The 22,635-nt window shown below is 36.0% G+C and overlaps 1 protein-coding gene across 1 annotated transcript; it reads right to left on the bottom strand.

The window, feature by feature from the left end:
• Window positions 1–16,354: 16,354 nt before the first annotated feature.
• On the bottom strand, window positions 16,355–18,618 carry LOC149163004 (geraniol 8-hydroxylase-like). The gene is made up of 2 exons (XM_089435872.1): window positions 17,608–18,618; window positions 16,355–17,130 (listed from the first exon to the last, which is right to left on the bottom strand). Exons 1-2 carry the CDS (start codon window positions 18,505–18,507, stop codon window positions 16,501–16,503), a joined length of 1,530 nt encoding a protein of 509 aa, XP_089291998.1. The 5' UTR covers window positions 18,508–18,618; the 3' UTR covers window positions 16,355–16,500.
• Window positions 18,619–22,635: the final 4,017 nt, after the last annotated feature.

The following is a 22,635-nucleotide window of genomic DNA, read 5'->3' as shown; positions in this document are numbered from 1 at the left end:
GTAATTATAAATAAAGGAGAATAAAACCCTAATATAATATCCTTGATTTTCCAACATGGTGGAGGAGGCCTAATTGACCTATTTTACAATAAAATAGATTTCTTTCTTGACAAATAAAGCCCAAGAAGGGTATTTTATACTATGACATGGATAAGGACACTTTACATATATCATAGAAGTATTCAATGGAGACTTTGACCTAAAAACAATTGACCCAAGCATAAAACCCATGCTTTAATAAGTCAATTTATTTAATAATAAAATTTCTTTTTCTTTCTTTTGGAAAATATATTACATCATGACACAAATACAATTATGAAGACTAACACTAGTTACATTCTTAAATAGGTATAAATTATTTCTCAACTTCCTTCAAAGAAGATTCTCATATAGCCCGAGGGTTAGCTCAATTGGTTCAATCTCCATCGTTAAAGCACCTTTGCTATTGAGCAGTCATAGGTTCGATTTTCTCAACAGTCTCAACGTTAGGCTATGTGGTTGAGTTGACAGGAACCTGGTACAAATATTATATGGACACAGTAGTCACTGATCTCCGAGGTCTGTGAACCACAAAGAAAAAAAATAAGACTCTCATGCCACTATAGCAGAGGTAATAAAATTATCAAAATATTTTCCTAGATTTTCCTGTCCTAAAGACAATAAAAATTTGTCGGAGGAATTGGGAAAAGAAGAGTTTCTTAGTTGTCTCCAAAGTTTCTATAGGAAAAAAGTTGAGGGCCAGATGGCCTCCCAATGGAATTCGTTTTAGGTTTCTTTGGTTTTCTAGGATATTATTTAATAATGGTGGTAGAAGTAACTAAAACAAATGAGAAGGTTTTAGGAGCCTTTTTAACAAAATTTATTTCTCTTATCCCAAAGGATGGCAATAGAACGTCCTTTTGGTAATTCAAGCCAATTTCCCTATGCAATTCTATAAATAAAATCTTCTCCAAGGTGATTGCAAGAAGATTGAAAATAATCTTGTCATGAAAAATATCAAGAGAACAATCTAGACATTTAGAGGGAAGAAAAATTCATGAGTTTATATGGATTACTGAAGAAGGTCCACATACAATTAAAATTACGACTCAAAGGTTAATGGCCATCAAAGTGGACCTCTCCAATGCTTATGATCGGGTAAGCTAGTTATATCTTAGGGTTGTCCTTATTCATGGGGGTTTTTGTAATCAATTTGTAAGATGGGTGATGAACGGCATCACTTTTCCATGTTTTTTTGTTTTAATAAATGGGGAAACATCATAAACTTCCTTAGTCCTAGAAGAGCCTTAGACAAAGAAGCCCCCTTCCCCCCGTTGTTTTTCTTCTATTTTTTGAAGGATTGATTAAGATCCTAAGGAGGTTGTAGACAATGGTAGTTTCAAAGGAGTTTGAATAAGAACTTCATACAATATCACTCATTTACTATTTGTGGATGAAATCTTGATTTTCTAATAAGGATATAAAACGATAATTGAAAATTTTAGAGACATTATGGCACTATTTTGTAAAGCAATGAACATGACATAAACATTTTAAAATTAACAATTTCAATGTGGGGATTTTCATAAAAGGAGAAAAACTTTGTTTCATAAATGATCCCTTACCAATATGTAAACATAGAACAAGGATGGAATGCCTAGGTTTTTACCTAAAACCAAATATGTACAAAAATGAAGAGTCGCAATGTATGAGCGATAATTGGTTAATTTATGGTGCAATAGATGAATATCCCATGGAGGGAGGCTATTTTTTATCAAATTGGTACTAGAAGCAACTAAATTATACATGATGTCCATTGCATGAATATCAAAAGGAATACATTAAATTATTAGAAGGTTATGTTATAGGTTCCTTTGGTTTGGGAAATACAAAAAAATGGGGTATTTCCCTTACATAAAGGAAGAAGCTAACATTTCCAAAGGCAAAGGTTGATTAGGGCTTGAAGAATCATTTTTTTCTTCTCAAAATCCATAGAATAAAAAAAGCTCTAGATATTGACTTAAGGATCTAGGACATGTGTAAAGGTCATAAATAAATAAATAAATAAATATATATATATATATATGTGTATGTGTATGTGTATGTGTATGTGTATGTGTATGTGTATGTGTATGTGTATGTGTATGTGTATGTGTATGTGTATGTGTATGTGTATGTGTATATGTATATGTATATGTATATATATCTATATAGATACATATACATATACATATACATATACATATACATATACATATACATATACATATACATATACATATACATATACATATACATATATATATATACATATACATATACATATATATATATATATATATATATATATATATATATATATATATATATATATATATATTTCTCTAGAGAGTGTAGAGGAACGGATTGGAAATTCGAATAAGTAATTACATAATACCTTAAATGTGTGGAAAACAATACTTTCTCTTTGTATTTGGTGGGAAATTAGTTGACATGATAAGTGGGCAAAGATGATAGAGTGAAAATTAGTTTACACCCTTGGCTTGGTATAAATGGTAGGTATAGGTTATCACACCAGCTGGCATATAAGTTATGAAATAAAAAATATTATATGTTATGATAGGTTGTGAACCACGACAAGACAAGAATATGGAACCAACCTTGGTTGTATTGGAGGGACTTATTAATTAGGAAAGAAAATGAAAGTGAATGGTATATATACATGCATTTTCTTTAAAAAATAGCAATGTTAGAACTAGAGAGGAGGAAGGCCAATTAGATTAGTATATAATCCAATTAGGATATTGTTAGGGTCCCACCCTAACCCCCTTATTTATGTAGTGGGATCGAGTCATAGTAAAGAGTCAATAAAGCCCATATTAATAATTGTAAGTGGTTAACCCGCAATTAATGACGGGACCACAGTTAGTTGCAAATGGGCCATGGTATTAGATAGATGGTATTAATAAAACCCATGGTATTGATCTGTGGTATTGCATGTATGAGTCATATATAAAGGATAGAGACTCCCTGCAAGGAGCATCGTGTCTTATTTTTTAATCGAGCTCTGCTCTATTGGAGGTTGCCCCCTCGAAGAGGCCAGTGAACATTGCTTTCTGAATAATAAAATATTTGTTGTTGTCTCTCACTATTCTATGTTCTGGGTATCTTTCTTCGCATATTCTGTATTTGGGTACCTTTTTGCAAGTTATGAGCATAATAGATATAATGTACCAAAATTACGATATGATGCTCCAACTAAGGAGGATATATAAGGTATATATGCTTTGTGGTAAGAATCCATATGGAAACTTAAGATCCCTCAAAATAAAAAATCCTTCATGTAATTTATCTTGAACAAAATGGCTCCTACCTGAGATATTCTGGAAAAAAATACTTTTATTGGGCATGGATGGCGTAGCCTATTCCACTAGGAAGAAGAGACAAATGCTCATATCTTCATGATCTGTGCTTTTATGTTATAACTTTACTAAACAAGTGAAAAGTTTAACATGGAACCAAAATTTTTGGGTAGGAGAAATAATTGAAGTGGATTTTTAGATTTGGCATGAAAACAAGGCCTTAAAGCATGTTAGATCTTTTCCCTTAAAACTATATGGGGAGTTTGGATTTCTTGGAATTTAAAATCTCAAGGTAAACTTCATTTTTATAGATCCAAATAAATGGAAATTAAAAAGTCCATTCATTGGGTTTTCTTAGATGCAGCTTCACAAGAAACTCCATTTAGGGGTGGAGCAAGTGTAATACTATTTATAACCCCTACACACAACATTCCATTTAAAGCAAGAATTTTCCAAGAAACCAATAATCTTACTTAACTAATGGAACTAAATTTGTTCCTAATACTAGGTCATGAGGTTGGAGTCTCAAAGATTTAAATCTTTGGAAATTATTTGCTAGTTATTCAATGTATGCAAAAGGAAAATGCTCTTATAAGCTTCACATTACAACCTCTATAATGATATTTAGTTTATTATAGTAGTCTTCTCACACAATTCCATTTCTCATATTTATGGAGATAGAAACAAGATTATAGATGGCCTTTTGTGAGATGCAACAAGATTTGAATGTGGAACTTGGTTGGCCTCCTAATAGTTAAAGGGATCTGTCTCCAAATATACTCATGATATATGGCTCTAAAGATGTTTTCTATTTTTATTTTATACCTTTTCCATGTATAAAGATCAGATAATTCCATTTTGAACAATCATTAGGAATACGACTTTGTAAAAAAAAAAAAAATTGAGTTGTTGAATGAAAGCTATTTTCAATTAGTTAAAAGAAGTTATTAACTTTTTAAAAGATATAGTTATTCAATAAGTTGATAAACTTCAATAATATTTTCCATATCAAACTAAGGCTATAACAATATTTTTTTAGAAATGTTGCAAGCATTGCAACATTGTAATTCTACATTAATAAAGTTATAGACCTTTTCCATCCAAAAAACTTAGATTATCTCTAAGGATACTTTATAATGAACTACATTACTATGAAAATTATAATTACCCTCCCACTTACCAACTTTGGTAGTAGATAATTAGTAATGCACTAGGTTAGTAATTAATATGTTAATATTATAATTATGCTACATTACTATAATACAAATGTAATGTATGACTTTGAAATTACATGCAAAACCTTAAAAATGGAAGTCGTGACTTCCTTGGGTTGACCTTTCTATATGTTTGGCCTTTATACATTATTTTTCTAATTGTATTTGTCCTTGTTGTATCCATTTGTATTTTTTTTGCATAGATATATACAAAGGATGCAAATTCTATAAACCAACTTAGATTCATCTAACACTGGACCTATCATGCATCGAGAGGGATCAAATCCCTCAAGGTGAAATCCTTCTTTTTTGAGTGTAGAACTTGAAGAAAGGTTTTCACCATGAGGGATTTGATCCCTCTCGGTGCATGATAGATTCAGTGTTAGATGGATCTAAGCTATTTCAATTGAGGGCAACAATGTCACATTTCTAGATTATCTTTTTTTTGCTGAGGCAAGAGTCGATCCTTCTATTTCATTAAAACTTAAAATATCTTACATAATGTACATATTTCCCAAAGGAACTGTGGGCCACAGTACAATCGACTAAAACCAGCCAATGGACCGAAGCTAGAAGCCTAACCTATAATGTCCACAAAACTATTAAGTCCAGAAAAAGTACACAAGTTACCTCGTACAAAAAGGAGACAGACCTTGTGAAGAAATAGGGTAATACTCATGAACATCATGAACACGCGAACACCATTGATCCTCGCAACTAGCTTTGATCATAGATCCTCCCTACTAGATCCTACGGTGGAGGATGATTTCGCAATGCCAAATAGCCCGAAGGATACTCACACGGCTGCCACCCTGGACCCACAAACAAGCCCGCTTGTTCCTGGCCGTTGATCTGTCCTTCTAGATCCAACGGCACAGGACCATATCGCGCGGGCCTAACCCACTGAAAATTAATGCGCGATGAGGGCAGTAATATAACACTGTACCCTGCCACGTGTAACGCGGTGAGTGGAATCACTCTTGATTCCACAAAACCGCTTCCTGCACAAAGGGCTTGTGATGGCCGTCAAACCACCTCCCGGGCTAAATTGAAAACTCCGAGATGAAAACGGGGGGATACCGGCTGCCGGGAAAGCCGGTGATCCAGTCCTTGTCATAAACAGTCCTCTGCGGGTTAAGGAACCGGTGACTAATGAGAACCCTACTGTTCGGCCTGCTGTCCGCGGCATTGTAACTGCATATCTGCTTCCCATTGACACTTCTTAGATAGTATTGTCTAAGGCTATGTAGGTCGACGGTAACCTTCATCCCCAAAAAGATCCTGTTCCGGAGAAAAACCTACAAAAAAAATTGAATCAACAAGACTCTGCCCCTAAGCCTTTGTAACGAAACACCATTATATCTTTTTCCACCTAATCATAATATTGGGTCTTCAATCTGGACAGAGGAAACTCAGGCCATTTCAGTGTCACCCTACTTTTAGTATTAAATACTCCTTGATTAGCCAAAATGTTTGCGAATTTGTTAGCAGTTCTTCGCACATGGTTAAAACTCACTGTGCGGACACCCTGGAGATGAATCTAGATCCTCTGAAAGACCTGGAGTAGTCTCCAATGTTTAGAGACTTTTTCCGGCTCCGTACCATAGCTTATTCTTTTGACTGAGTTTATGATCAGCTCAGAGTCCGCCTCGATGATAACATTCTGTATGTTATCCTGCTTCAAAATTTCCAAACATTTCTCAAGAGCCAGAAGTTCCACCATGTTGTTGGTGGCTCTTCCCAAATGGCAATGGAAAATGTAAAGGAGACTGCCATTATCATCCCTGAGTACCCCGCCATAGCCAACGATACCTAGGTTATCTTTGGAAGCCCCATCAATGTTGAATTTCAGAAAACCCTGAGGGGGAGGATGCCAATAATCCAATTTAGAATCCATCCTCAAAACCTTACTGTCCAGGCTGTGCGGAATAAACCCCTGCAAACCTAACTTAAGCAGAATCTGCATTTCTACTGTAGAGGGAGGATTCTTAGGCATTGAATGCACAATGGTGCTAACAGTCTCCTTAAGATGTCTTAATATTTGTTCGAGCAGGCGTTGAGAGGAACTTTTCACATTCTTAAAGATTTTGTTGTTCCTTTCTTTCCAAACTGTCCAAATTATGAAACCTGGCGTTAAAGCCCAAGCAGAGCCTAGAAGTTCCAAATCAGAGAAGTTGTGTCTCCAATTGATTAGGGTCTTAATGATGCTTCCATTGTCCCTGTCTGTCTGCTGGAAGATAGAGGCAAAAGCATCCCACACCCAAGAGGTGAAGATACAATTATTAAGAAGGTGCTCCATTGTTTCCTCTTGTGTTTCACATAGCTGGCATCTGGAGGGGCCCATGACACCCCTCTTCCGAATGTTGTCCCAAGTCAGAATTTTCCTATGAAGCACCAACCACATGAAGAGCTTAATCTTCATCCATCCTTGATGTCTCCATATGTTCTGCCAAACCCTATCCTGTTCACTGGAATCCAGCTCAAGGAGTATGTGTTTTGCTTCCTTGAGATTGAAGGTGCCTGCAACATTATTTCCCCATCTGAGTAGGTCTTGCCCCCCTGTCACTAAAATTTTTCTTTGTTCCAACAATGTTAGAAGTGCCTCCACTTTGGCTTTTAGTGGGATATCTTCCCTATATTCTCACTTTTTCTAGGTTCTCCATTTACCTTCGCTGCTGGTTTGATCCATAAATCTTTTACCTTAATTAATCTTTTGGTGTCTGTATCTTCCTTCAGGTCCACTAGGTTCTCTCTCCATAGTATAGGTTCTTGTTTCCATTTGTCTTCCCAGAACAAAGCCAGCTCACCATCTCTGATTTCCCAGAAGCTATTATTTTGTACTAACTCTCTATTTCCCCAGGCTTTGTTCCAGATATGTGAGCCCTTAATGATACTAGACATTCTTATTATATCATTATCTTGCCAATTGCTAGCATATTTTTCCTTCCAGATTCTAGCCCATTGTGCCTTTGGTTCTTTTACCCAGCGCCACCATAATTTCGCCCCTAAAACTTTACTCAGTGCCTCCAAATCGTCCAGTCCAAGACCCCCATATTTTCTAGGTATGCAGATCTTCTCCCAGGCAACCAAGGCCCATTTCTTTCTTTCATCTCCCTTTCCCCAGAGATAATCTCTTTGGATGTTCCTAAAATGATGCAACACTCCTTTTGGTGCTAGAAGGGTAGATAGCATAAAGACATGAATTGCTTGGAGGACAAATTTTGTGAGTACTAACCAACCAACCAAGTTTAAAGGTTTGTAGGTCCATTTTCTGATTTTATCCTGCATCTTATTGATCACTGGTTCCCAGATGCCCTTGTTTAGAGGCTTATCCGTGAGAGGAACTCCCAGGTACTTGGATGGGAGGACATCCCTTTGAAAACCTAGAATCCTGGAGATATTTTTCTGAATAGAAATATTGGTGTTGAAGAAAAAAATATTGGATTTGTAAAGATTAACTTCCATACATGTAACCAAGGCAAAGACAAACAGGATATGCTTGTACGCTAAAGCTTCTTTAAACGTAGGGATTCCTTGCAGCATAGTGTCATCAACAAATTGTTGATGGGTCAAAGCCTGACTATTCTCTGAAAGCTAGAGGCCTTTGATATTGCCAGCCTCTTTGGTATTCTTGATTAACCAACCCAGCCCTTCCATCATGAGGATGAAGAGAAAGGGTGAGAGAGGATCACCCTACCTTAGGCCTCTGGAAGAAGAGAAGGTCTTGGAAGGAGAACCATTGACCAAAATTGAGAAGCTGGAAGAAGTTACCAAGGCTATGACCCATCTAAACCAATTATGATCAAACCCAAAAGCAATAAGGACCTTCCTAATATATGTCCAATTCATCTTATCATAAGCTTTGGCTAGATCCAATTGCATAATCATACCAGCCTTCCTGTTACTAGTCAAAGAGTGCACCACCTCATGTGCCTGAATGATGTTATTGAGAATTTTCCTGCCCTCCACATATCCAGATTGCTCCACAGAAACTAGCGAAGGAAGAAGTGGTTTGAGTCTATTGGCAACTACCTTGGATATTATCTTGTAAACCACATTGCACAGGGCTATGGGTCTGTATCTGTCAGGAGTTTGATCATTATCCTATTTAGGGATCAGAGCAATGAAGGAAGTGTTAAGTGCCTTCAAAATAGTTTTATTCACCCTGGAGTCTTCCACCACTTCCAGAATATCTCGTTTAACTATATTCCAACATGCTTTGAATAAATCCACGTTGAAACCATCTTGGCCTGGCGCTTTACCATTCTGCATCTCTTTGATGACCTGACTGACCTCCTCTTCTGAAACTGGTCTATTGAGATTAATATTATCCTCTCTCATTACCAGTCTAGGGATATGCCCTATTAAATCTCTGATGAAATGCTCTCTGTCTGAACTAGTTTCCTGTGCTATTCCATGAAAGTGTTGGACTAGCACTTCTTCTATTTCTTCATGGGAATTAAGCAGATTACCACCTTCATCCTTGATCAAGGATATTCTATTATGAGATCTATTCGCTATGGTAGATCTGTGGAAAAATCTAGTGTTACGCTCCCCCTCTTTCAGCCATTGAACTCTGGATTTCTGCTTCCAGAATATTTCCTCCTGTTGACATAAATTCTCCCATTCTTGATGGTGTTTGGTGACCTGATCATTTCTCTCAATATCAAAGCCATCAGTGATAAGTTTTTTATTGAGTTCCTGCATTTTATCCTCCATAGCTTTTTTTGCTGTAAAAATATTCCCAAAAACATTCTTGTTCCAATCTTTAAGTCTGAGCTTGATATGCCTAAGTCTTTTGTGAAGCAGGAACATACTTGTGCCTTGGATATTCAGATCTTCTATCCACCATTTTGAAATGTTGTTGATGAAGTCCGGGTGGGAGAGCCAGATGTTCTCAAATCTAAAAGGTCTGTTTCTGGGGGTACCAATGCCCTGAACTTCCAGTTGAACAGGCCAATGATCCGAGCCTCCAAAGGGTAGAATTCTCGCTATCATTTCCTTGTTAGTGAGCATGAGATCTTCTGAGATTATGAATCTGTCTAACTTTGAGGCTACTTGAGACTCACCTCCTCTCTTATTGTTCCAAGTGAAGCGACCATTACTCATGTCAGTGTCAACTAGTTTCCTGCTGTCTATAAATGTTTGAAAAGTTGTGGAGTCTCTACTTAAAGTTCTAGTTCCTCCTTTTTTCTTTGAAAGTGATTTTATCATGTTGAAGTCCCCACACAAGATCCAAGGTACATTTACATATCTGTCTCTAAGTTCCATAAGAGAATCGAGAAATCTGATTTTGTCATCCATTCTTTGAGGGCCATAGACATTTGTGACCAGATAGGTCTCCCTATCTCCCACTGGTTGAATGACCACTGATAAATAATTCCTAGATGCCTCAGCATCAATAATACCAATCTTTTGGGGGTTCCAAAGAGTGAGTATGCCCCCTGTTGTGTTATCTGCTTTAACCTCTAGAAACTCAAATCGATTGAGCCATTTGTTGTGGATTTCTCTTACTTTTTGTATGGAACATTTAGTTTCCTGGATAAAGATCATATCTGGAGCTTCTTGTTTCATTCTATTGCTAAGAATTCTTTATTTTCTCTTGCTACCTAGACCTCTAATATTCCAAGATATAAACTTCATTATTAAATATTTGTGAAGGAGTAGCTGGTTAGATCTTTCATCTTACCTAAAGCTATCATTAGCTTTCCACATTCCATCAATAACTCGTTCTGCTTTTTCCTACCTCTTTTCTTCCCTGGAATTCTAGGAGATAATCCCAGTGTGTTTTTCATGATTTTCACACCTTCGTTGCCCTGCCTTTCACTTTTTACTTGTCTGTCTAGCCCTATAGCTGAGATTTCCATAGGAACAACTGTTGTACCTTGTTAAATTCTTCTAGCGGTAAAGAGTCTATCCCACTCATAGTCCCCTGTTTCAAGAATCCTTCCAGATCTAGGTGTTCTCTATCAAGAATTTCCTGCAGTTCATGATCTTTCGTTTCCATCTCATTCTGGGTCATTTCTTGGTCCATCTCCGGTTCTGCATCCTTCATTATAGTTTCTTTCTGTTTGATATTATCTTGTGTTTGAGTTGTTTCTTTCTCTTTCTCCTTTTCCCCTGAGTTTTCTTCCATCACCTAATCTATCTTTGTTATCTCTTCTTCTTCTTCGAGAAATTGGAATCTATTCAGATTAGTTTGTGATCCTTCTTTCTGTTGCTGCTTTGGTCCCCTCTTGCCCCCTTTTCCTTTATGAGCCACTTTGTGAAAGCCTTCAGTATCTTTCTTAGTGTTCTCCTTACTTTCGTTCTCTATTTTGTTGATAGGGCAGTCTCTAAATAGGTGCCCATGCTCATGGCATTTTCGACATCTGAAAGGAATATGTTCATAGTCAATTGTTTGCACCCATTCTTCCTCTAAGACTTCTAAGATGACCTCATCCAGAAGAGCTCCAGAGAGATCCATCTCCACACAAATTCTTGCAAAGGAAGTGTACTTACCCTTCTTGGTGGCTTCAGAAGTTTTAACAAAACACCCTAACTTGTTTCCTATAGGAGATAGTGATTCTGTTTGCCAATAATCAAGGGGTAACGAGTAGAGTCTTACCCAGACTGGGACAGAAGTAAATGTTTCTCTCTCAAGGAAAAATTTCATCATCCACGGTCTCATATAAAGGCTTTCTGCTGCAAAGAAGTAGGGCCCTCCTTCAAACACTTTGTCTTTGTCCTCAATATTTGTGAAGACTACCGTAAAGAAACCCTTAGACCCAAGATGTAAGTCAATGCTCCCTTTTGGTTTCCAGTTATATTTAATCCATGACGGTAAAGCTTTTTCAGTGGGCCATACTCCCATGAATTTACAAATGATAGCATATGTCCTCATGTGGTCTCTGTGCACCTGCAGGGAGGATCATTTAAAACTACTCTGGGAGTGACCTTAGTGTTGGGTTTACATGGCCTTTTTTTTGCTTTGTTATTCACTCCATGTTCCTTGTCGTCTTGCTCATTTTCCTTGTTGGTGTTATTCTCCTTTGTCTTGTTTGAATAATGTTCCTCTTCTATAATCCTTGTCCCCTCACCTGAAGGCCCTATGACGCTCTCTAATGGTTTCTTTCCACGACTAGCTACGACCTGCCTATAGGAGGGAGTGGAGCTCCCTCCCTTGCGCACTTCCATGGACTCCCCCGTGAACTCTTGCAAACCCTAAACTTCTGTGTTTTTCAACCCGTTTTTCCACCGATGGGTGAATCAGTATCGCCAACGGTTTCAGATTCAGTTCCACATTTCTAGATTATCATTATTATGTATATGTTTGAGATTAAATTCAAAATTCACATTACGTTCTCTTTTCTTGGCATGACCATATCATTCTCTTCTTTAATTTAGTTCATGTTTCTTGCCTTGAATGGTTTGTACAACTTTGTTTGGATGCTTTGAGTGGTTTATGTGTTTGGATTTGGATGATAATGTTTTTGAATGTTACAATTGTTATGTTATATTTTTATATGTGTATGTAATTGTCTATTAGTAGTAATTGTCTATTAGTAATTAGTTGGTGATGAAGAAGGAACACAATCCTATCAATCGATTGCAGGAGGATTGATACTACACATCTATTTCATTTAATTTTAGGTATCACAACTATTGAAAACCAATTCATTCTCAATAGTGTCGCTCCAGGTATTACTAAATATATCTTGAAGAGTAGTTTTAATAATTTATTGCATCAAGATTACTCTTGAAATAAAAAAGAATTTGCTAATGTTTGAAATAATTTATTTCCTTCAAGAATATTTTGATGATTTTTTATCTATAGTCTATTCCACAAAGTCAAGAAATAATGTTTTTTTTTTTTTTTTTTTTTTTAAATGAGTGGCTAGAATTATAAAATCTTTACATTATTTGTTTCTCCAAACAATTATCACATCTCCTTCAAGAATATATAGATATATATAGATAGATAGATAGATATATATATATATATATATATATATATATATATATATATATATATATATATATATATATATATATATATATATATAAATATAAATATATCTTTTCCTCTTATAAATGTTATGAATACATTATTACATGCAATTATATATTAGTAATTTTGAATATATGTAATTGTCTATTAGTAATTAGTTTGTGATGTAGAATGATGACAATCTTATCAAGGATTAATTTGCAGTTTGCAGGAGGATTGATTCTGCACATCTATTTCATTTTAATTCTAGGTATCTCAACTTTTGACAACTAATTAATTCTTAATAGTTTCCTTTTAGGTATTACTATATATATTGAAAATACTTTTTCTTAATAATCTACAATGTCAATATTAACAACATCTAATGCATCTAATGTAAGAAATCAAATAAGATTACAAAACAACATCTCACTGAAATCAATGCATCAAATGCAGGCAATCAAATGAGATTAGAAATCAACATCTATACTAAAATCAATGCATCCAGTGAAAGCAATCAAATAGGATTAGAAATCCAAATCTACACTTAAATAAATGCATCTAATGCAAGCAATAAAGAATGATTAGAAATGAACATCTACATTGAAATCAATGCATCTAGATCAAGAAATCAAATAGGATTAGAAATCAACATCTACACTAAAATCAATGCATCTAGTGCAAGCAATTGAATAGAATTCAAAGAAAACATCATCTACACTGAAATCGATGCATCTAATACAAGAATTATTCTTCCCTGTCTCTCCCCTCCATCTAATATTGAAAAATACTTTTAATAATTTACAGTCTCAAGATTAACAACATCAAATCCATCTAATGTGAGCAATCAAATAGGGTTAGGAAAAAACATCTACACTTAAATTAAAATGTCTAATGCAAGAAATCAAATAAGATTAGAAATGAAAATCTACACTGAAATCAATGCATCTAGTGCAAGCAATCAAATATAAGTAGAAATCGACATCTACATTGAAATCAATGCATCTAGTCGAAGCAATCAAATAGGATTGGAAATCATCATCTACACTAAAATCAATGCATTTAGAGAAACCAATCAAATAGGATTAGAAATAATCATCCACGCTAAAATCAATGCATCTAGTGAAAATAATAAAATATAATTAGAAATCAACATCTACACTGAAATCAATGCACCTAGTGCAAGCAATGAAATAGGATTATAAGTCATCATCTACACTGAAATCAATGCGTCTTGTGCAAGAAATATTCTTCCCTCTCTCCCCCCTCCATCTATATCTATATCTTCCTTTATCTCTCCTCTTTCGTCTCTCTATCTCACCTCCCCCCAAAACACACACACTTTCTGTCCATATATATCTATCTCTCCCTCCCTCCCTCCCTCTCTCTATCTCTCTCTTCTTCACTCTCTTCACCTTCCATCTATATCTCTCTCTCCCTCTGCCTCTCCTTTGTCTCTCTATATCACCCTCAAATCGTATATATTCTTTCTCCATATCTATCTATCTCTCCCTCCCTTTTAGTCTCCATCTCCCTCTCTCCCCCTTTTATTTCTATTCCCTCCTTCTCTCCTCTCTTCCTCTCTCTCTCTCTGCCTTATCACTCCCTCTCTCTCTCTCTCCACTTTTCTCTCTTTATGTATTTCTTCTTACCTACCTCTCTCTCCCTCCTCTCTCCTCTCTGTCATGTCCTATCTCTCTTCCTTCCTCTTTGTCCATTTCTCTCCCACCTCACTCTATATCCCCCCTCTCTCTCTCCGCCCTCCAACTCTATCACTATCTCCCTCCCTCTCCCCTCTCTCCTTCTCTCCCCCCTTCCTTCCATCTCTCCTTCTTTGCCTCTCTCTCTCCCCCCTAAACATACACACTCTCTCTCCATATCTCACTTGTCAATCCCTCTCTCTCCCTCTCCACTTTTGTCTCTCTATGTATTTCTTCTTCACTCCCTCTCTCCCCCTCCAACTCCATCTCTATGTCCCTCTCTCTCATCCTCTCTCTCAAGTCCTCTCTCTGGTCCTCCCCCCCCCCCTCTAACCTTGTCATTATCTCTCTCTCTCTCTCTCTCTCTCTCTCTCTCTCTAACCTTGTCATTATCCCTCTCCCTCTCTATCTTCCCCCCAACCTTGTCACTATCTCTCCCCACTCCATCTTTTTGTTCCCCCCCCCCCCCTCTCTCTCTCTTACCCTTCTCTCCCTCTCTCACTCTATTTTTTTCTCTCTTCATTCCTCCTCTTCCCTCTCCTTCATTGTATCTCCTCCTCTCCCTTGTCACTCCCCCATCTCTCCACCTCTATTAGTCTATGTATTTGTTTTTCGCTCGATATATATCTAGAGTTAATATATATCATGATATATTAATATATATATTATAATATAACAAATTGAATATTGTATTAAATTTAATATTGCATTAATCCAAAGTTATTAAATTTAATAATATTAATACTATAATATATTGACATTAATATTAGATTTGATGATATTTTTTAAATGGCATGATAACAAAATTTATAATAAAACTACATCAATTTAATATTTTCAAATATTACAACTTTGATGCGCAAATATTTATGCCTTTAAAGATTTTAATATATCCCTAAGATATGGTTTTTCCTTTTAAAAATTCATTTTACAAATGTTTAGTTAAAGAAATATTAAAAGATTTTGGAGCAATATTTTTGAATCTTTGTCTTGAGTTAAAATGATTAAATTTTTACTTAATTTGGAATTTTATTGTTGTAAATTTATGATCCATTCAAATTCAAGTATATGATGAAGGAACTATTAAAAGCATGAAATAATTTACTAGTCATTTAAATACATAATTATATTTAATAATTAATCTCCATCCTTTAATAAGATTAAAAAGTTATATATAATTTAAGGACATTAAAAAATATTTTTATTATTTTTTGAGGACATGGCATATTTACACATTGGCTCTAGAATGCAAAATGCTCCTCTTGACGTAAAAATTCAAAGTAATACAAAATAAACAAATAAAAACTAAAAATGATAATAAAATATAAAAAAGCATGGCCTGGCCTAAAATATCTATTTTACATTTTCTAACTTTAATTTAAATAATATATAAAAAATAAACTTACTCTAACATTTTTTTTTTAATATCATTTTCTGAAATAAAAAAACCTAAATATCACATAATAAATTGGATTTTTTTTTAATAAAAGTATACATTAAACTATTATATATACTTAACTTCTAGACTATTTATAATTAATATTCATTTGTAATTACTCATCACATATATATTAAATAAATATATTAAAAAAATGGAATTTTTTTTAATAAGTTTATATTAAATTATTATATACATTTAACTTCTAAACTATTTATAATTATTATTCATTTTTAATTACTCATAACATATATATTAAATAAATATATTAAAAATTTTAAACTATTTTTTTTAATATTAGATATTTTACATTATATTTATGTTTTTTTAGTGTCTTTGAAACTTACTTTTGAGTTTTTTTAGTGTTTTTGAAATTTACTTTTGATTTTTGAGCAGAGGCTCATTCTACAACTCAATATGATATGTAAGTTGAAATTTTGTTATGTATGTCAAAAAAAAAAATGTAAAAATTCAAAAATTAAAAAACTATACAAAACATTTAAATAACATCCACTCATAAAAAATTTTGCAAATATAGAAATTGGATCTCTCTCCACTGATATTATATCAGTATTTAAAATAAATTTATATTAATATATCAAAATAAAATTAGTTTATATATAAGCATACCTTAAACCAAATAAATAAAATATATATATATATATATAAATAAAAGCATAACTCAAACAATATACTTATGATTCTCACCCACATTAATTATATAATTATATATACAATATGTAGATTTTCGAGCATCAATACCTTGCAAATGTCTTATCTATGTTGTTCCTCTAAGAAAGTTTGCAAAGAGGGCAATCTACCCTATATAATCCTCTTTCTAGTAAATGTTAATAGGTAGTCTTGTTGCGGGAACTGCTATTAAAGGTATTCTCTTCTGTAGAGTTAACCCAAACACCTCAGACATATCAACTACAAAATCATCGTCCTTGGTGGCCCCAAGGATGGACCAATTGAAAGCATGAAGGAGAGATCCCAAAACCAAATGAATCATTCTGTGTGCCAGAGGAAGCCCAATGCAAATCCTTCTTCCTGCACCAAATGGTATCAACTCAAAGTCTTGGCCTCTATAGTCAGTATTACACCCCAAAAACCTTTCTGGCTTGAATTCCAAAGGTTCCTTCCAAACCCTAGGATCTCTTCCAATGCCCCATATATTCACAAACACTTGTGTGTTCTCTGGGACAACATATCCACCAATCTCACAAGAGCTATCTGCTCTTCGTGGAATTATCAGTGGAGCTGCTGGGTGCAATCTGAGGACCTCCTTCACTATTGCTTGTAAATATGGCAGCTTTACTATGTCTGATTCTTCCATTCTTTTGTCTTGACCAACGATTTCATCCAGCTCTGCCTGAGCCTTTCTTATTACTGCTGGTTTTCTGAGAAGCTCAGCCATTGCCCATTCAACTGTTACCGAAGTTGTATCCGTCCCTGCAATGAACATGTCCTGCCAGCATAATCACTATATTTAGTTTACATTGTGTAAGGTTTTATAGATAGAAAGTGGGTTACAAGTTATAGATCATAGAATTGGCTTAATCATAATAATAAAATTGGTTTGGAGTTACACCATCAAGAGATTTCACATACCAATTTAATATCATTTAATTAGTTGTGATGTTAAAATTAAATTCTTAATAGTATTGTAAAATTTAAAAAATATGAATTTATAATTGGAAATTCTTTTTTCCATTAACAAATCTAATATATAAAAAAATAAAAATTTAAAAATGATTGAGAACTCTACTTATGTGGCTATACAGTGCACGATTGAGAATTCTACTTATGTAATTATGCAGTGAGGTTGACCATATACATCAAACTGAACTCAATTGTAAATTTTAAAAATACTAAAAATCCATAATGGCTTCCATATGCATGTAAGTATTTTATAATGGAAGCTATCACTACTCAAACAGCTTACCATTAGCACTCCCTTGATGTTTTCCAAAGTGAATTGTGTGCCACCCTTCCTTAAATCCAGCATGATTTCTAGAAAATCCTTCCCTTCATGGTGAACAGTTGCCCCATCATTATCATCATCTTCTCCTAGACGCTCCTCAATAATCCTGTCAAAGAGACTGTCAAACCTCCTGGCCAAGCTCTTCATTCCTTGCTTCAGTCCTTGCAGATCAAACCTCTCCAGGAAAGGGAAGAGATCTGATAAATTTGGAGTTCCTGTCAACTTGAGGACTTCCCATACCATATCCTTAAACTCTGCAACCTCTTTAGAACCCGGGTGAAATACATTTCTGCTGCAAACCATCCTGCCCACAAGGCTAAGTGAATTCAGAAAGGCTCTCTCTCCAATATTCACACTCTGTCCCTCAATGGAGTCCTCAAAGATAGACCTAATGGTCCTATTTACTTCATCACTTCTCAAATGCTGAAGGGCATCAAGCCTTTTGGGTGAGAATAGTTCAGCGTTACAGATCCTTCTGAGCAACCGCCAGTGAGGACCATAAGGACTCCATACCAGACTAGTCCCCTGGTATGCAAATGTCCTGGCAGCCATGTTGATAGACCTGCTGGAAAAGGTCTGGTCATTGTTTTTCAGCACCTCTTTTGCCATGGATGGTGATGAAACAACAACTGTTAATTTGCATCCTAGTCTCAGAGACATAAGAGGCCCATATTTCTGTGCAAGGCCAAAGAGAGATTCATGAGGTTTGTCACCCAACTGAAGGATGTTTCCAATGATGGGCCATCCAGGAGGACCAGGTGGCAATCTGTTGTTCTTCTTTTTGTTGTGGAGGAGGAAAATAGATAACAGCACAACTCCCACTCCCACTACTATAAAATCATACACTGATGCAATCTCCATTGAATACACCAGGAATCAAACAGCTTCAGAAAATCATTCACTGCATTGGCCCATGAAAACCAAAATAAGATACAAAATTTAAACCACCCAAGGGTGTCCAACGATCTTGTTTTGAATCTTCGTTTGGACATAAAACAATTATCTCAGCCAACTAACCAGGTAATAGTTTTGAATGGTTGTTTGGAATGGCAAGTGGAAAACACGCATTGCCTACCAGACACCAAATTTGTTTATACAAAGGTCGCTTTCTCCCACTCGAGTTCCAAGCGACCTATTATTGCTCTACTAAAATTTTGTCATTTTGTTTTTTGTCAGGTTGCAATATTCTGTTATTCAAAGTATTTTTAAATCAAAGAACATAAAACAAATACATCATCTTTATTCAAAAATAATTAGATAATATTTATGATCTTTAGCTTCTACATTCTGTGAATGTAATGTATCTCTACCAAAATTAACAAATATTTATGATCTTTAGCTTCTACATTCTGTGAATGCAATGTATTTCGCAGTTGTTTATAACGCGACTTTTTTGAAAGCCTTTCCGACGGATTTTTCCTGTCGAAATCCGGCAGGAATTTATTGGAATCGCAAGTTTGATAGCTAGTTTCTGCACAATGAAAGCGTCCCACGGGTTTTTCAGGGTGCTGAATCCAAATATGCAGTTAAAAAACCATTTTAACTGCAAGAAATCAAGATTTGACCTCAATTTCTTCCGCCGAATTCCGTCACCGGAATCTTCAAAAAGTCACATTATAGACAACTCCATGTATTTCTGCCAAAATTAAACGGTTACGGATTCAATGTATTTAATTAATATTTTTTCATTTTATATTAATTATATAGTCAATTATATATCCAATAAATCTGCAAGAAAATTAATGGTTACAAATTCTGTGAATTTAATGGACATTTAAGGTCTGTCCAAGAGGAACAATTTTGGGAAATTTTTCTGTGGTAAGAAATTCGATTAGGAAGTATTTAAATCTTTTTAATGTAAAAACAAACCTGATACCATAAAAAATTCTGGCGCACTCAAATCTTAACACTTTACAAGTACACCTCAAAATTTTAAAAATTTCAATCAATTTTTTCTAAAATCATACCAACATTTACATAACCAGAGTTTAAAAAAAAAAATATTATTCCTTTTCCACGTACTTATTTCCCGCACACTCATCGCACACAAGGATCTACAATCCAACAGAGATACGATTATCTAGATGCAGAAAAACTAGATCACAAGGATAAGAGAACTAAAGAACCTACCAACTAAAGGCATGTAATACCCTCAAAGACTAGCAAATAAAAACCCTGCTTAGGCTGGTAGAGCATATCATGAATAATTTTCATCATCTTTTGGCATATTCAAGACCTGGGAAGACTGATAACAATCCATTTTGCACAATTTTTACTTAGTGTGTTCACAAAGTACAAGATCCAAGAAAGATATAAACTATAGAACCAGAAAAAATATCTTGGGAAATTTTTGGGTGGAAGGAAACGGATAAGGTTAAAACTAACATGATAACTGCTCATGACAAGTAAATATCATACACCAATCACCATTGACTTGCGAACTAAGGAGAAGCAAAGGGTTCCAGTTACCCAGCAAACTTAATCTTTCTTAAGTTGAAGAAGAGCTTTCTGGATTGTTTCAGGAACATATAACATTATGAACTTGTTATATATATATAGATATATATATTTTTATTTTTTATTTTTTATTTTATTAATAGTAGATTGTGTTTGAATTTTTTTTTTTAATTATTAATTTTGAATTCTGTTGTTACTAAAGATTTTATTTTTGTAAGTGATGATTTTGTAAGTGATGATCTTAATGTTTATAGCAAATTAACAAGTTGGCAGACTCAATTCTATTTTTGTAAGTGATGATTTCAATATGTATATAGTAAGTTAACATTTTTGTAAGTGATGATTTCAATATGCATATAGTAAGTTAACAAGTTAGCAGACTCAAAAGTTGACATCGTGATTCCTCGCGCTCTGCAAGCTAGGGTTCTGGGAGCCATTCAGCGCCGCCCTGGCTGCTGCGCCCCTGCGCACAGCCTCGCCCTTCCCCTCGCAGCCAGATGGAGATCCCTGAGGGCTCTGCCCCCCCTGCTGATCCGCCTCCTGAAGTCTCTGCCTTCAGAAATTTGATTGCTTCCGGGACAAAACGCCCTCCTTCTGCAACCCAGCAGAAATTTATCAAAAGAATGGACACGATACCTTCAGTTGCCCTGCCAGAGGAGGATACCTGCAAAGCGGCATTGAACCTGGCAGAAAGAGGTCTCATAGGCCAGTTTACAGGCTTATGGCCTTCCCCCAAATCCGTGGAGGAATGGACTCAAAGAAACTGGAAACCTCTGATAAAAGACGGAGTTAAGAGCTACTTTGTGGGCAAAGGGTACTTTGTTTTTGTATTTGAAAACACGGAAGACAGAAGCTTAATATTCAGAAATGGCCCCTACTTCATGGGGCCGCAGGGCCTGTATTTAAATAAATGGACTCCAGACTTCGATCCCTCCCAAGACGTCCCATCTGCTGTGCCGGTGTGGGTGAGGCTCCCTCATCTGCCTCTTCATTGCTGGAATCAAAAATCGTTCCAGACCATCGGGAACGCGCTAGGCAAATATATAGATCAGGCTGTAAGAAGAGACCAATATTCTTGCGCCCGTATCTGTGTCGAAGTGGACCTTGAGGAAGGATTGCCTGAAGCGATCAAGCTCTCGGTGGCAGGTTGGACGCACATCCAAGAGCTCGACTATGAACAGCTCCCCTTTAAATGCAGACACTGTCATGGTCACGGTCACTTTGCAAAGCATTGTAAGAAGAAAGTAGAGGAGCAATCTGAAAAACATATCGGGGATCAATGGACCCTAGTCCAGAGAACAGCCCATGCAAAGAAAGATGCAGGAAAAAGCGCAGCAACAGGAGATAGGAACATCACCAATCCATCTCAGGAAGCGGGAGAAATCGCAAAAGGAACGGAGGAAGCACAGACCGATCCACCGAACAAAGCTCAGGAAAAAGAGGATCATGTGGAAGCCCCTCCTACAAGCAAAGAGGGAGGGGTCGATATCCAGATTGAAGCTACCCAAGGCAGCCCCTCTAACCCCACCTATGCAGAAGTCACAAAGAAAAAGGCAGTCGAAAGCTCAGAGTCCTCAGAGGAAGAATTCTTTGAGCGACCAATAAAAAGAGCTGGAAGGAAATCCCGCAAGGAAAAAAGAGAAGAAGAAGCAGAAAGGCTCAAAACACAAGGGAGCCAGTCCACAATAGAAATGACGATCGGAAGAAATAGCAGGCCCGGGGCATCCAAGGGTGGCTCCATCCCTCTCATAGGTAAATAATGAAGCTAGTCTCTTGGAATTGCAGAGGACTGGGGAACCCCGCAAAAATAGAAGCAGTAAAGGACCTATTAAAGTCGGAACCTGCAGACATCCTCATGCTCCAAGAGACAAAGATAGCAGGACAAGCTCTGCTAGAAATCAGCAAGTCAAAATGGAAGAAAAGCTCAGGCATAGCTGTCAGCGCTCGGGGCTCTTCGGGAGGACTGGCAACTCTCTGGAACGAAGATAAATTCCAGCTGATCAACACTCACGAGACCCTACATTGGATATTCACAGAAATAATCCACCTTGCAAGTAAGTTGCCTATCTCTCTTGTCAATCTTTATGTCCCTGTCAATTACTCCGAAAAAAGAGACTGCTGGAACTCTCTGGCAGCGTTTCTAGAGCAGGAAATCCCCAACAATATCATTCTTGCTGGAGATCTCAACATTGTTTTGAAAGCCAAAGAAAAAAGAGGAGGTACCAATTCCAAGGATCCCATGGTGGGTGTAGTGGAAGAGCTTGCTCAGCAATGGGATCTGCAAGATTTTAACCCAATACAAGGTCTATTCACCTGGTCAAACAATCGAACTGGAACAGATCACATTTCAGCCCGTTTGGACCGATTTCTAGTGCAAACCTCTCTCCTCATGAATAAGAAAATCATAACAACAAAAATTTTGCCCAAGCTGTCCTCTGACCACAAGCCAATTCAGCTCTGTTTAGAAGATGAAGAGGATTTGGGTCCCATTCCATTTCGTTTTTCTCCTCAATGGATCGAAAGGGAGGGCTT

This window comes from Pinus tabuliformis, chromosome 5_2, assembly GCF_031772625.1.
Source record: "Pinus tabuliformis cultivar Carrire ecotype Pingquan chromosome 5_2, CPIR1, whole genome shotgun sequence".
In the NCBI taxonomy this organism is placed as follows: domain Eukaryota; kingdom Viridiplantae; phylum Streptophyta; class Pinopsida; order Pinales; family Pinaceae; genus Pinus; species Pinus tabuliformis.
Note: the sequence above shows the minus strand (reverse complement) of the source record. Positions and strands in the feature narration are given on the sequence as shown.

What these genes read in the sequence shown, in the direction of transcription:
- LOC149163004 (XM_089435872.1), bottom strand. Translation starts at nt 18,507, where the DNA reads ATGGAGATTGCATCAGTGTATGATTTTATAGTAGTGGGAGTGGGAGTT. An exon ending in ACATCAAGGGAGTGCTAATG is followed by an intron (nt 17,131 to 17,607) that starts GTAAGCTGTTTG and finishes TTATGCTGGCAG; the next exon opens with GACATGTTCATTGCAGGGAC.